The following is a 12,388-nucleotide window of genomic DNA, read 5'->3' on the forward strand; positions in this document are numbered from 1 at the left end:
AAATGATGGAGTTCTAAATCAAGTTTGAATTGTGGATGTAATAAGGAAATAAGGATAGAGTTCTTCCCACATGATATGGTTTGAGTGAAGCTTGGCGGTGAGCGGGAAGAAAGAGACGGAATCTTGTCGTGGGCAACGAAATGGTCAGAAAGCATGAGTTGGAGACTGTGATACAAAATGCCGGGTAATATTTTCTGAAGATTATCAGAAGTGTCTCTTGACATACGTATATATGTACATAGCGAATCTCTTTTTGAGAGTAGACAAGGCGATTATTGAGCAGGAGCTTTCAGTGCATGCTAACTGCATGTTTTTTATTACCAAGGAAAGATATACATCCAGCGATATCTGTATGCGACATGGTTTTACCAAACCATCAAAGCCACATAGTGACTACTACGGCAGGTCTAAGAATATGACGCCCCATCCAGGATGGTTACTCTCGTGAACGTCTCCATCCTCAACTGCCTTTCAACCTCCAAAGAGGGAAAAGAAGGAAGAAGAAGACATCTCGCTCCGTCAACCAGAAGATAGTACGTCCATGTTTCGAAAGAAAACGCGACAGTTGCTGGACGCTTCGGTGGGTTGAGTGCGGACACTTGGGAGAAAAGAAAAACCTTCGGAATTTAATTTATATGATTTTCAAGCGCGCGCGGAGATCGAAATTGTAAAGCACGTGCAAAGGCGCCTGTATATTGGCGCTTATTCGACGGTTTCTTCGTGTACATGTACTCTATTATTATTCTACTACGTGCCTCAAAATCTGATCAACAATGGAGCTTTGTCCCAGCTAATCTCAAGTATCATAGATCACCTGGCTCAGTGCAACAAGTATGTCCCGGTTCAATCAAGGGGCTCAAAGGATTCTCACCAGTTGGGTAAATTTCTAGTGGACAGCGGAATAGAAGGCTATCCGATTCTCATGCGATCCACCAAGCTATCAGAGGCTACTTAATTCCCTAGTGCAATAAGTGCCCATGACCTGAGGAAGCTGAACTTTCACCCAACACATCTCCTACGCAATCCAGCGCAGTCCACACCCCAATAATGCCAGTCCCTATACTAGAGTCAAACGAATATCGCACAGCGCAAGGAATCACATTTCGTGGATCCTCCAACGGTAGAATCCTGAAATCTTCATTTCAGAAAAGTCTTGGTCCAGATGAAGTCGTCGTTAAGGTGACGCATAGCGGAGTCTGCGGGACTGATTTGCACTACATGATGCAGGACATGGTGTTAGGACATGAAGGTGAGCCATGCACTTTATTGTCTAGCCATGAACTCAGATTCTTTTTACGGCTTGCCTAACATTCCGTCTACAGCCGTAGGCGTTGTCACATCAGTCGGTTCAGCATGTACCATATTCAAACCAGGAGATCGCGTAGGGTGGGGCTACGAGCATTACTCGTGCGGATCTTGTACGCCTTGTCTTACCAACGAAGAATGCCATTGCTTGAAGGCCGGATACTATGGAGCAAGCGATTTCGACCAGGGCTCGTTCAGTGATATCGGAGTATGGAAAGAGAAATGGTTATTCCGGATCCCGGACGGGATTAAGAGTGAAGATGCAGCTCCGTTGATGTGTAGGTTGTCCATGACGCCCCTCATGAAGTTTTTTGTTAATAGTTACAACAGGCGGCGGAGCCTCTTGTTTCAGCCCGTTGATTGAGCATTGTCGTCCCATCGACCGAGTGGGTATCGTCGGCATGGGAGGGCTAGGGCACCTTGCAATACAGTTTGCTGTCAAAATGGGATGCGAGGTCGTCGTGTTTTCGCGTTCAGAATCTAAGCACACGGACGCCTTGGCTCTTGGTGCAAGCGCATTTTACGACATTCAACATGTACCCTCAGATTTCTCTAGTCTGGGTATAACCAAGCCCATCGACCGACTGATCATCACCGCAGCATCACTAGTGGATATATCCCAATTTTATCCAGTCTTGTCGCGAAAGGCGATTGTCATCCCTCTGACGGCAACGAAGGAAACACTGTCGGTGCCATATTATGACACACTGTACAACGGCGTGAAAATAATCCCTTCGATGCTTTCCACAAGATATATGCAGTGAGTTTTGATCGTCGTCTCAAGAGCATGGTTGATTTATCGGCGATGTTTAGAACGAAAATGCTTGAGTTTGCAGAACGACACAAAATATGTCCGATAATCGAAAAGTTCCCCATGACTGAAGCTGGAATAGTCGCAGCTATTGAAAAGCTAAAGAACGGTCAAATACGATACAGAGCTGTACTTTCATGGGACTACTCGAACTCTTGCGATTGATTACCCAATTTACGATTTTTCACCAGACATGTTTCGATGTATTGGAAACGACTCTGAAGATGTGCTTTTTTTGAATGCACGTAAGATCATAATGCTAAGGCGCGGGGAGGCCTTTTGTATTTTTGGGGGCTCATAAATACATAACGAAGTAGCGCCGGTGAACGGCAGGGCCCGCTACCAGTCAATGGGTGTCTGTGTGAGCACTAAGTACAAGATGGATTAAACGCTGATGCAGGATGAGTAGTGAGATCTGAGAGGTAGTGTTTGTAGAGGTCTGTACTACAATGGGACCACACCTTGATTGGTGATGGCCAATGTACTTGTATTGTAGATAGAAAAAGCGGCGCGCGTAGGGCGCGCCGCATGTAGATGCATCTGCCCAACCTGTAGTCTCCAGCAGTAGTACTTAGTACCGCATCAACTCGAAAAGCGAATGACCAAAAGGAGATACATGACTAAAAACCGATGACAAGGGATGGCTAATTTCGAAAAAACTGGGTCTACTAAACCCTTCAACCTCTAAAGAGGATAAATACATATTTCACGTCGGTTGTAGTACTGCTCAGAGAAATCGCTACTTTTATGATTAATCCTGATCAATTAATCATTCCATACGTTCTATACAGCGTATTAGAACTTCAACTAATTGAGGATTTCACCAATCACAATTGCCTCAGCAGTCTCCCCGTTTTTGAGTTCGTCCTTGTCGCCGGTTCCCTTTTGTGGAAGAATGATAAGCCCATTGGCCCCGCTCAAACTCGCTACTCGGCTCGATCGTTGACCGCCCGTACTGTACGCTTTCAGTCTCCATCCTTCTTCGAGACCAGATCGTAGGATGACGCGGTGAAATTCCGTTCGGGAATCCAATAGCATTGATTGTTGAAGCTTGGAATGCAAGAAGCATATGAGAAAAATAAAACGTCTTGTAAAACGATCTGTACCTCAACCCTCACTCTAGGAAGTTGACAGCCAACGCCAGAAAACTCCCAGCCACCCAGCTTTCTCAGAGCAGGGACTACAAAAACATTGAAAGTTACCAACGCCGACGCTGGGTTCCCAGGAAGCGCAAACAACGGTTTGAACATCTTCGACGTATCGCCAGAAGCATTGTTCGACGCATCAACCGGGATAATGGCAAACGTAGTAGGCTTCCCCGGCTTGATGCTGACCCGACCGAACTTCACTTCGCCGCCTAGCTTCCGTTCAATGACGGGCTTGAGCAGGTCCGTAGGGCCCATCGATGTTCCACCGGTTGTAAGGATAATGTCTGCGCGTGCAAGACCATCTTGAAGTGCTTGTACATGAGCGTCGATTCTGTAGAAGGAATATAATAAGTGACAGACCGGACGTGTCAAATGAAAGGATCCAACTCGTCAGGAACAATCCCAAGATCTAACACCTCGTATCCCATTCCTTCCAGTGCAGCAGTGAGCGACGGTCGATTAGTGTCCCATGATTTCCAGTCTCCTTCACCACTTCCTGACGAGATTGACCCCAATATGTCCCGGATTTCATTTCCTGTGCTCATTAAAGCAACAATAGGCTTCTTGAAGACCTTGACCTCCTTCTTTCCGATGAAAATCAAGCTTCCGATCTCCCCTCCACCACTGGTAATCCTCTCACCTTTCCGCATAACCAGATCACCTTGACGAACGTCTGATCCCGGTTGACGTATGTTGAAGCGAGACGGAGGTGCAGGAATCAAGGTTTCGACTTTCCATTCCTCGCCAGGTTGGCCTCCAGTAGTGTCATCGGAGGAAGGAGCTGTATGAATGTTATCCCAGTGATATCATCATTTTATGGGCAGAGTGCATTACTTACCCTCGGGGTATGTCGCTACCAGTTTAGTATCTTCTACCATGATTACAGTGTCCGCTCCACGAGGAAGTGCACCTCCAGTATTTATGCGATATATACAACCTTCTGGTAGTTCTTCTGTGCTTGTGGGAGATAGAAGATGTGGATGTGATGACGACGTCAGAACAGTATATGACCCAGCGGGATCAGAAGCTAAAGCAATATCGATTAGTTGTGGATTCACAAACGACTAAAAAGCGACGTACCTCTCAAAGCGTAGCCATCCACACTCGTCGTCTTTGTTGGAGGATAATCTGAGGAAGCATAGACGTCCTCAGCTAGGATATGACCGCGGAGAAAAGCGTTGACAGGGAGGGTAACAATTGGGAGAGGATCAAGGGATTGGTGAATGATGTCGAGCGCGTCTTTGAATGATACTAAAGGGTACGGTGATGTTCGATGGCGTGTGGATACTGAAACCGAATTCAAGATAAGTGTTGGATATGACGCTATGACAAGAAGGAGGCGTACCGGCTTCGGATGGATCATGCGATAAAATCCTATGATTTCCGTGGTGATGATGGTGATGGTTGGGGCTTTCACTGTGAAAAGGTCTTCCTCCACGTCGATTTCCATGATTATGGTCATGGTCATGACGATGACCTCCATGATGCCTATGTCCATGCCCATGCCCGTGTGGAGATTCGGGTTCCATGGCGCCATGCACACCTTGACCACTCCCACTTCCATCCCCGCCTTTCATTAGTTCCACAGCATGAACGATGGCCCCGCTGTCTAATAGGATAGAAAGGCTTTCACGCACGGCTTTGAGTGAGCCCGGTAGTGTAACAATAAGTGTTTCGTGACCGGATTCGCTAACGGAGCTAACATCCCGGTCTGAGTTCATGCTAGACGATCGGCGGGCGATTGTACCAGCTACAGGTCGCGACAGTGCTGCCATTGGCGTATGCCTTAAGCCGGAGGAAAGTAGAAGATGGACCAACCCTGGCGCAGGCCGCGTAAGAAGAGGTGTTACTGCCTGAAGGGATCTATCAGTTTGCTGAATAAAAATATAGGTTGGTCCATAAGAACCTCGGGCGTTCGATCCTTTGGACCAAAACCTGTTCCTCCAGTGGTTATAATCCAATGTGTTTCTTCGTCAGCAACCCATTTCCTCACAGCGTCCTGGATCGTCTGAATGTCATCTGGGACGATGGCATGATCCGTGCATAAAAACGCGGGGTAAGCTGCTAACATTTCTTGGATAGCTGGACCGGACTTGTCGTAGGTTGGATCAGAATTCGCGGCGGAACCGCGGTCACTGACTGCGTAGCCCAGCCCAATTACCATGCGACACGTTCTTGAGGACAATTAACGAACCTGTCAAAACTGCGACTCTTATTTTCATAGCAGGGTCTTCATTTGACATGGTAGGAGTGACTGCTTTCAAGAATTTTTGTGAAACAAGATGATGGTATAAGACAGAGCAAGTTCTGTGCCATCCGCATTGATTAGGTTCTGATAAGCACAAGAAATTGTATTATTATGTATACCCATTCGTACACTCTGCTCTGCTGCAATAACGCCAATGGATTGCGAAAAACAGCACGGTTGGCATAGGCTGGCATTGGACACAAGGTCAGTGAGTAGAGATTCGGTAGTTATTTATGTTTGACCGTTACGATAAACCTATCTTTCGCAACATATCTCTTCCTGGTATAGTTTCAGATTGTTCAGCACCTTTGACAGTGTGTACCCATTCAAGCCTATCCTTCGTGTAGAACTCGAGCTCTGGTGTCCTATTTTTCTCATCCCGGGTTTCAAAGTCAATCAACGCGCTGTAGAATACAGAAACTATTTTGGCATCGTCTCCGCCTTCGTTGTAGAGTGGGGAGCCACATTTACTGCAGAAAACGCGCTTAATTGCATTGCCCGAGTCTTGTGCAGCGTCTTTATAAGTGCTCAGCAAGTTTTCTCCTTTGATGAACGTCAAAGCCTGTAATTATCTGAAAATCAGTATGGTGTAATGGAAACAATTTTTTGGAGACCCACTCCGCCCGGGAAAATGACATTCGTGGAGAAGGCCGTCCCTGTGTACTTTTTGCAGTTGGAACAGTGGCAGCAACTTATCCTAGATAAGTAGCAACCAATGAGTGAAGAATTTGACGTGGCAGACACATCGATTCCAAGTTGGCTCACACCATTGGGTCGTTATCCACCTGAAAGGCGATCTCTCCACAAAGGCAGGAGCCATGAAACGGCATAGTGGTAAAGGGCAATCTAGGTCACTATGATACTGTGAAAGTATACTTGGATCAGAAGTGATATAGAGAAAGTTCTTGTTATCATTGGGCTGAGCCTCGAGGTTCTTATATACACTACATGAAGTATTAATTTCGAAGTTTCTACAAAGTTCCAGTAGTTGTACTGGTAGAGAAATGAATTGACTCATTAGTCCGGAGTTGCAAGGGTCAAAGCGTGAAATACAACATTTGATGCTATACTACTAAGTATCAGGAGATTCGGAGTACGACAGGCGTTGCAGATCACATAGAGGGATACGATACACAGCCTACCAACTAGGCCCTGTCCTAATCTCTTCCTGGTTTGGTTCGAGCTTGTTTAGCACCTTCAACAGCATGTACCCATGCGACCCTATCTTTCGTATAGTACTCGAGCTCTGGTTTCGGATCTTTTTGATCCTTAGTTCCAAAGTCAATCAACGCGCTGTAAAATACAGCAAGCGTTGTGCCAGCGTCACCGCCGTTGTTATAAAGCGGAGAGCCACACTGACCACAAAAGATGCGCTTGAGAGCATTGCCCGAGTCCTGCGTAGCGTCTCGATAAGTGCTCAACAAATTTTCGCCTTTAGTGATTGTCAAAGACTGTGATCATAAGATATCAACGTTCAATGTATGCGGTGAGAAAAGGAATTGACCCCCACTCCAGCCGGAAAGACAACATTCGTGGTGAACACTGTCCCCGTGTACTTTTTACAGTTGGAACAATGGCAACATGTTGTCCTAGGTGTGTGCGTAGCGAAGGCGGTAATGCGTTATGCCAACCGAAACTTGCAAGTTGCAACGATTTGACTTACACTATTGGATCGTTGTCGACCTGAAAAGTGATCCCTCCACACAAGCAGGTACCGTGAAATGGAAATGGCATAATGAGAGAAGATAATTCAGGCAGAATATTCTCAGTGAACGTCATTTATAAACTCTTTTGAAGGGGTAATCTCGGTGAAATTATGCACCGTGGCGGGCGCAGCGCATGCTTTTCAGCTATGTAGCTGACCTCCCGAATTCAGAGGTGTAGCCTGATGGATCCCGAAAAAGTCCAGTATCTATCTTGAATCTTGAGGTTGGGCTCAACGCTTCGCTTCTGAGGGCAAATTCGAATCTGAGATGTGTGATTTTCAACTAGAGCAAGGGAGGCCTGAAGTCGTTTGAAAATTAATTCGTATGTTGAGCGGAAGGTGCAACGCCATCGGAGCTGAACAAAAGATGAGTGGGGAAGGATGGCAGATACGGGTTGCCAACATTACATGGTTGGTCAAAGCTGAGGAACCTGTCGCGTAAGTTACTTCTAACCTGTTACTCACGTTTATTCAAGGTAGAACAATTAATCTATTTGGATGGATAGTATACAGATGCCAGACGCCGGGTGGCGAATTCTCTAATAAGTAGGTCGTTCAACGGTCAACGTCCAAAAGGATCTCTACGCGAAGATAATGAACTTGGGAGAAGGACGGACATTTATAAGCCTTGAAGCATCCCTGGCTCCTTTTTGAGCTCAGTTCCATCTATCAAGTCCCCAATTTCGACCGCCCGGCATCCTAGACCCTGCCTCGCCCCATTGACCTCACGAATCCACCCACCTTCATCTACGAATATGGCTCTCGGAGGATGATCCGGATGTCCGTGCACTAATACTTCAGCAGCAAGGCGAAGCCATTCCAGAGTGGGTTTGGTCATCCATCTCCGTACGTGTAGTTTCGAAACGTCAGTTCCAATGAGCACTATCCCAGATGAAGGTTCAAACCATCCCAAATGTCCTCCGCCTTCCGTCAACACGACAACGGTGTAGCCCGAACCGACTTCCTCTGGACTTGTCGGTGCGTGTACAACGACCGGATCGTCAGTAGAGTTGATTGCTAAGAGGGGTTTTCTGACTTGGGGTACAACGTGGTGACTGGAAGAGTGTTTGTAATATGCATCGGCAGAAGCTAAAGGCCAGTCTGGTGGTCCTCCTCCACCGACGCGAGTGAAAGTGTTGTCGAAAACACTTAAAGGGGGACTGCGTAGAGCCAATGCCGCATGATACGCAGCGCAGACAAGGGAAGCTTGCGTAGAATCTGGCTCATACTTGGAGGTAGCGGATGGTGTAGGAGGATCGACTTTTTCTAAAGCTTTGGAATGTAGCTTTAGAACGTTCACAAGGTTGTTCGCCATGCCCTTGGAATAAATATGCTTTCCTAAAAAGGTGTGCTCCAGCCTTGAGCAGGGTGGATCAGTTGATGGACCGGGGTAAAGGAAGGAACCCACTTACGCCCAGTTGTTCTTCACCAGATCCCAAGGCTAATCCAGCATCAGCAGTTACAGGTGGGGCAGTGGTTATGTAGACTTACGTTTCCGAGTACACAAGCAGATTCAAGTCGACTTCGTTCTCCCTCCTCTGCAAGGTATCTAACCATGACATTCGCTCCAAGAGAAAAACCAAGACCCAACTGTGGTGCTTTTGGATACTTGTGCGCAAGATATATAGTTGCCATTCGTAAATCTTCTGTCCATCCTGCAGAATAGAGTTGTTTGGAAGTTACCGGAACGCCGGCACCTGTATTTTCGGAATGAGTTTCTGTTGTGATCAGAGTAGCCATAACACGTACATCCCCGGAAGTTAACCACCACTGCTCGATAACCAAGTCCTCCTTCAGATACTGGCGCACAAGCTGGCGCCAAAACGGCTCTTACGTATGCCTCATACGAGCCTATAGGCGGTGGTTAGACTGGACTGATGATACTATCCTATGCAGACATACCTCCAGTCAAGCCGTGACAGACGACGACGATGGGAGCGTCATCCGGGGATGTGTCACCAGGAGGTGTGAAGTCGAGGCCTCTTCGAACCAGTCAGAGAGATTACCGCGTAATGTCTAGAAGTGCTACGAACAATGTACCACCATCCATTAAGCGAAGATAGGTTCTGTAAGGCGGGTTGAGTGGTAAGCGATTTGAATGGGGAAGTATGATAACCTTTCATAAACAACTTTATCTACGCCCGTGAAATCGCCAGCTACGCTGAACAACGTCTGCAGATGACCACTGTATGATTATGTCAGTCCCGGTGTGTTTGGAACGATGGAATGTAGGAACGCAACTTGTTTAACCACCATGGGGGATTGAACTCTTTCTTCAGACTTGGACAGTGTTCTTCAACCAACTTTGACAACGACTCGGGTCCCACTCCTCCTCCAGGTTTCTTCACGAGTATTTCCTCAGGAGATGGCGGGTAAAAAATCTTCGGCTTGGTCGCAGAACTGAAGGAAGAGCCCATGGCGTGACTTTTCGCGTAACGAGCTGCCCAGAAATACCCAGAACGAGACTCCCGAGGATGGAATGGCGGATTGAGCCCGAAAAACTGAAGCGCATTGCGATTATTTGAGTGCAAGATGATGGAAAGATTGTGATTGGACAGTCAATCCTCCCGGCCATCGGGTGATTAGTAGCCGAACTCCTTTGATACCGCTTCTCCTCGCTTCCTTCTCAATTCTAACTTTGAAGTTCAGTCTTTTGAAGTTTAAAGCATCTCGAAAGCTCGAAAGATCTCGAAGACGAGCTCAGAGTCGCCCCGAGACCAGAAGAAAAAACCTTTGCCCTCTCTAAAACGTTTGAGACGTTCCTTGCGAGACTCAGACCCAGGTAGAAATGTTATCGCAAATCTTTGAAGTAATTTATGATTCTGAGGCCCGAACTTGCGAGACCTTAACCAGGGTACCAGGATAAGTTGTGTCAAACGGAGACTAGGATCTGATGGACAGAGCTTTTGTATTCATAAGACGATAAAAACTTATCATTATACATCTGCAATGAGCAGAGTAGAATACAATCAACTTCGTGTCCTTGATCTCGTTGAAGGTCGTTCGTCCGCGTGTCCGCTGCTTGCGGCTTTCCTTTTCTGTCCCTTGCCTTGTGTCTTTCCTGGAGTTATTTTAATGTGCCGTGTGCCTTCATCGTCCTCTGATAATATTAATCCCCCTTCCTCCGATTCAACATCCTTCTCTTCTGAATGCACTTCCTCCTCCCCCGCAACTTCTTTCTTTCCGCCGCGAGTTTTCCTGGTTGCTCCTGATGGCTTTTTACTTTGATTCTTTTCATCCTTGGAGGCATTCCCCGATCGCCCACCCGTCGACTTTCCTCTTGTATTCTTTCCTTTACCCAACTTCGATTCGTCCCAACCGCCGCGTTCAGCTAATAATTCAATAACGTCCCAAGCAGGCTTTTGCACACGTTGGACGCTCAAACGACCACGGTTAATCAAGTCCATACCTAAAGGTTCATTGTATTCAATCAGTTCAAAGGCTTGATGATGAACCCAGAATATCAATCATACTCTTAATTGCTTTCGCACCCTCGGACCCAATGTATGCGAATTCTTCCGGAAGCTCACTCGCGTGTTCTGAGATATGCTTCAATAAAGCGAGAGAGACAAAATGTTTCGCCCGCGATTTGAATGTAAGATCGACCATGAACCATTTGGGGGAAGATTTGTCGGATTTCTACACGTGAATTGAGCTTGCAAGACTTGACACTGGGCGCGACGTCGAAATTACGCTTACCGGATCATAGTATGGATGCGACCTGGTGGCCAACGATGAACGGAAAGAATAGCAATGGAAACAAACGCTCACGAGTCCCAAGCTGTATCTAAACAGTAGGTAAGCCGTGAGCATCCAGGATAGCAGCCAGCAAAGGAGCCGATGAACGAGGATAGACTGACAATCGGGGTAGGCTTTCTTCGACACCTGCCAATGCCATGCCATTAGCCATAACCTAAGCCTCATACGGCTCGATCGAGACTGACCTCAGCGAACGCAGCAATTCCTGACTCGCCCAGTCAGAACTACACTCGGAGGCAAATCAAGAGCGACTACATACCTGGATTTTTGCAGTTGGAGTGATAGAACAATGCCTGTGAGCAAACAACGCGTAAGACCAGCAGCTTCACGGCCTTGATCTTTGATCAAGTTTCACGGCTTTCCTTCTCCCCAGGCTCCATAGTTTTCATCAAGTTCCTCGCTTCATAGTTCCGAACGCCTTCCCAAGCTGAGGTCTTCGCCGTTTCAAAGTCATCAACACTGAACTAGTCACTTGAGCTTCTCTTCATTAACGTTGATAAAACACGCACTTTGACGTCCTTACCCTTGACCATGCGAGAGTCTGGTTCGGCTTTGAGCAGCCAGTACATTGTACTTGCATCCATATAGTGTAGGTCGAAGGTATCGGAGTTTGGGACGCGTCGCCAATGGAAGGTTCCTTCAAAAAGTTGAAACAGTCACCTTCTCTGTTCGGAGTCTGTTGACGCGTCACGTTACAATCACATGCGCGTAATGCGTCACACCCGCTGCGTTGCCCAATGCCGATCGATATCAAGTCTTATCAAGTACGATACGGCCCTTGTGCATATTGAAAGCCACTCTGCTGAAAGGTGCGCAGTATCCTGTCTGTACTCATGACATCGCTAAGCTTTGCCAAGTTCGACTCGAAACCGACAGGACAGTCGAGTGTCGAAAGTAGCCGGGATGTCATATGCACAAAGTACACAAAAAAACCCTTTCCCAACCTCCAACCAATAGCCATCCTATTTCCACTAGGAACAAATGCGCAGCCTGTCTGTGGAATACGGCATTCCCGCCATGACGCTGCGCAAACAGCACCGAAAACCTCGCAGACTCATGATCCTTGAAACATCGATGCTTCCAACGAATACAGCTCTGGAATTCTGGTAGGATTCATATCAGATATGATTTGAAGGTGTTGAGCCTGCTGTGTTTATTACTATGCGCCTCTATGGTGGAGCCCAAGCTGGTTGCCTGAATCATGTCTGCTGAAGTGGAATGGTATTACTAGGGAGGTAAGTTGGATAGTTCTAGATAGTACTGCGCGAGTCCCAGATTGTGGAGGCTAAAATTCATATACTAATACCTATTAGTATAGGCCTGGTATAGGCGGGCTAGGTTTTTCGCGACATCAGATTCAGAAGCTGTTAAATTCTTTGCCGTTCAATTGCCGGAACTGTCAAAGCTGTGTT

General features: G+C 47.0%; 6 protein-coding genes across 6 annotated transcripts; 1 reads left to right on the forward strand and 5 right to left on the reverse strand.

Annotated features, from left to right (window-relative positions):
- The first annotated feature begins 736 nt into the window (after positions 1 to 736).
- C8R40DRAFT_1100295 (GroES-like protein) lies at positions 737 to 2,627 on the forward strand. The gene is made up of 5 exons (XM_046227888.1): positions 737 to 831; positions 891 to 1,249; positions 1,323 to 1,583; positions 1,636 to 2,065; positions 2,119 to 2,627. The coding sequence occupies exons 2-5, from the start codon at positions 1,048 to 1,050 to the stop codon at positions 2,279 to 2,281; spliced, it is 1,056 nt and encodes a 351-aa protein (XP_046087584.1). The 5' UTR covers positions 737 to 831; positions 891 to 1,047; the 3' UTR covers positions 2,282 to 2,627.
- Positions 2,628 to 2,734: 107 nt separating this feature from the next.
- C8R40DRAFT_1100302 (uncharacterized protein) lies at positions 2,735 to 5,564 on the reverse strand. The gene is made up of 7 exons (XM_046227889.1): positions 5,171 to 5,564; positions 4,610 to 5,117; positions 4,345 to 4,551; positions 4,103 to 4,291; positions 3,652 to 4,045; positions 3,223 to 3,595; positions 2,735 to 3,166 (listed from the first exon to the last, which is right to left on the reverse strand). The coding sequence occupies exons 1-7, from the start codon at positions 5,426 to 5,428 to the stop codon at positions 2,924 to 2,926; spliced, it is 2,172 nt and encodes a 723-aa protein (XP_046087585.1). The 5' UTR covers positions 5,429 to 5,564; the 3' UTR covers positions 2,735 to 2,923.
- C8R40DRAFT_1100304 (Mss4-like protein) lies at positions 5,565 to 6,413 on the reverse strand. The gene is made up of 3 exons (XM_046227890.1): positions 6,278 to 6,413; positions 6,131 to 6,209; positions 5,565 to 6,074 (listed from the first exon to the last, which is right to left on the reverse strand). Exons 1-3 carry the CDS (start codon positions 6,340 to 6,342, stop codon positions 5,757 to 5,759), a joined length of 462 nt encoding a protein of 153 aa, XP_046087586.1. The 5' UTR covers positions 6,343 to 6,413; the 3' UTR covers positions 5,565 to 5,756.
- A 256-nt stretch (positions 6,414 to 6,669) lies between these two features.
- C8R40DRAFT_1068797 (Mss4-like protein) lies at positions 6,670 to 7,246 on the reverse strand (the record flags this gene model as incomplete). Its single annotated transcript, XM_046226037.1, has 3 exons — positions 6,670 to 6,963; positions 7,017 to 7,101; positions 7,176 to 7,246. The coding sequence occupies 3 exons, from the start codon at positions 7,244 to 7,246 to the stop codon at positions 6,670 to 6,672; spliced, it is 450 nt and encodes a 149-aa protein (XP_046087587.1).
- Positions 7,247 to 7,836: 590 nt separating this feature from the next.
- On the reverse strand, positions 7,837 to 9,634 carry C8R40DRAFT_1160278 (Alpha/Beta hydrolase protein; the record flags this gene model as incomplete). The annotated part of the gene is made up of 8 exons (XM_046229993.1): positions 7,837 to 8,575; positions 8,630 to 8,658; positions 8,709 to 8,914; positions 8,967 to 9,068; positions 9,120 to 9,199; positions 9,251 to 9,283; positions 9,334 to 9,402; positions 9,459 to 9,634. The coding sequence occupies 8 exons, from the start codon at positions 9,632 to 9,634 to the stop codon at positions 7,837 to 7,839; spliced, it is 1,434 nt and encodes a 477-aa protein (XP_046087588.1).
- Positions 9,635 to 10,186: 552 nt separating this feature from the next.
- On the reverse strand, positions 10,187 to 11,545 carry C8R40DRAFT_1169606 (PUA-like domain-containing protein; the record flags this gene model as incomplete). Its single annotated transcript, XM_046231398.1, has 8 exons — positions 10,187 to 10,626; positions 10,691 to 10,856; positions 10,917 to 10,938; positions 10,989 to 11,004; positions 11,078 to 11,102; positions 11,162 to 11,181; positions 11,236 to 11,269; positions 11,486 to 11,545. The coding sequence occupies 8 exons, from the start codon at positions 11,543 to 11,545 to the stop codon at positions 10,187 to 10,189; spliced, it is 783 nt and encodes a 260-aa protein (XP_046087589.1).
- Positions 11,546 to 12,388: the final 843 nt, after the last annotated feature.

This window comes from Lentinula edodes (assembly GCF_021015755.1).
Source record: "Lentinula edodes strain Le(Bin) 0899 ss11 chromosome Unknown C8R40scaffold_13, whole genome shotgun sequence".
NCBI lineage: Eukaryota > Fungi > Basidiomycota > Agaricomycetes > Agaricales > Omphalotaceae > Lentinula > Lentinula edodes.

What these genes read in the sequence shown, in the direction of transcription:
- C8R40DRAFT_1100295 (XM_046227888.1), top strand. Translation starts at nt 1,048, where the DNA reads ATGCCAGTCCCTATACTAGAGTCAAACGAATATCGCACAGCGCAAGGA. An exon ending in CATGGTGTTAGGACATGAAG is followed by an intron (nt 1,250 to 1,322) that starts GTGAGCCATGCA and finishes TTCCGTCTACAG; the next exon opens with CCGTAGGCGTTGTCACATCA. An exon ending in CTTTCCACAAGATATATGCA is followed by an intron (nt 2,066 to 2,118) that starts GTGAGTTTTGAT and finishes GGCGATGTTTAG; the next exon opens with AACGAAAATGCTTGAGTTTG.
- C8R40DRAFT_1100302 (XM_046227889.1), bottom strand. Translation starts at nt 5,428, where the DNA reads ATGGTAATTGGGCTGGGCTACGCAGTCAGTGACCGCGGTTCCGCCGCG. An exon ending in GCATGATCCATCCGAAGCCG is followed by an intron (nt 4,552 to 4,609) that starts GTACGCCTCCTT and finishes ATTCGGTTTCAG; the next exon opens with TATCCACACGCCATCGAACA. An exon ending in TTCCTAGAGTGAGGGTTGAG is followed by an intron (nt 3,167 to 3,222) that starts GTACAGATCGTT and finishes TTGCATTCCAAG; the next exon opens with CTTCAACAATCAATGCTATT.
- C8R40DRAFT_1100304 (XM_046227890.1), bottom strand. Translation starts at nt 6,342, where the DNA reads ATGCCGTTTCATGGCTCCTGCCTTTGTGGAGAGATCGCCTTTCAGGTG. An exon ending in GTGGATAACGACCCAATGGT is followed by an intron (nt 6,210 to 6,277) that starts GTGAGCCAACTT and finishes CTACTTATCTAG; the next exon opens with GATAAGTTGCTGCCACTGTT. An exon ending in ATGTCATTTTCCCGGGCGGA is followed by an intron (nt 6,075 to 6,130) that starts GTGGGTCTCCAA and finishes AGATAATTACAG; the next exon opens with GCTTTGACGTTCATCAAAGG.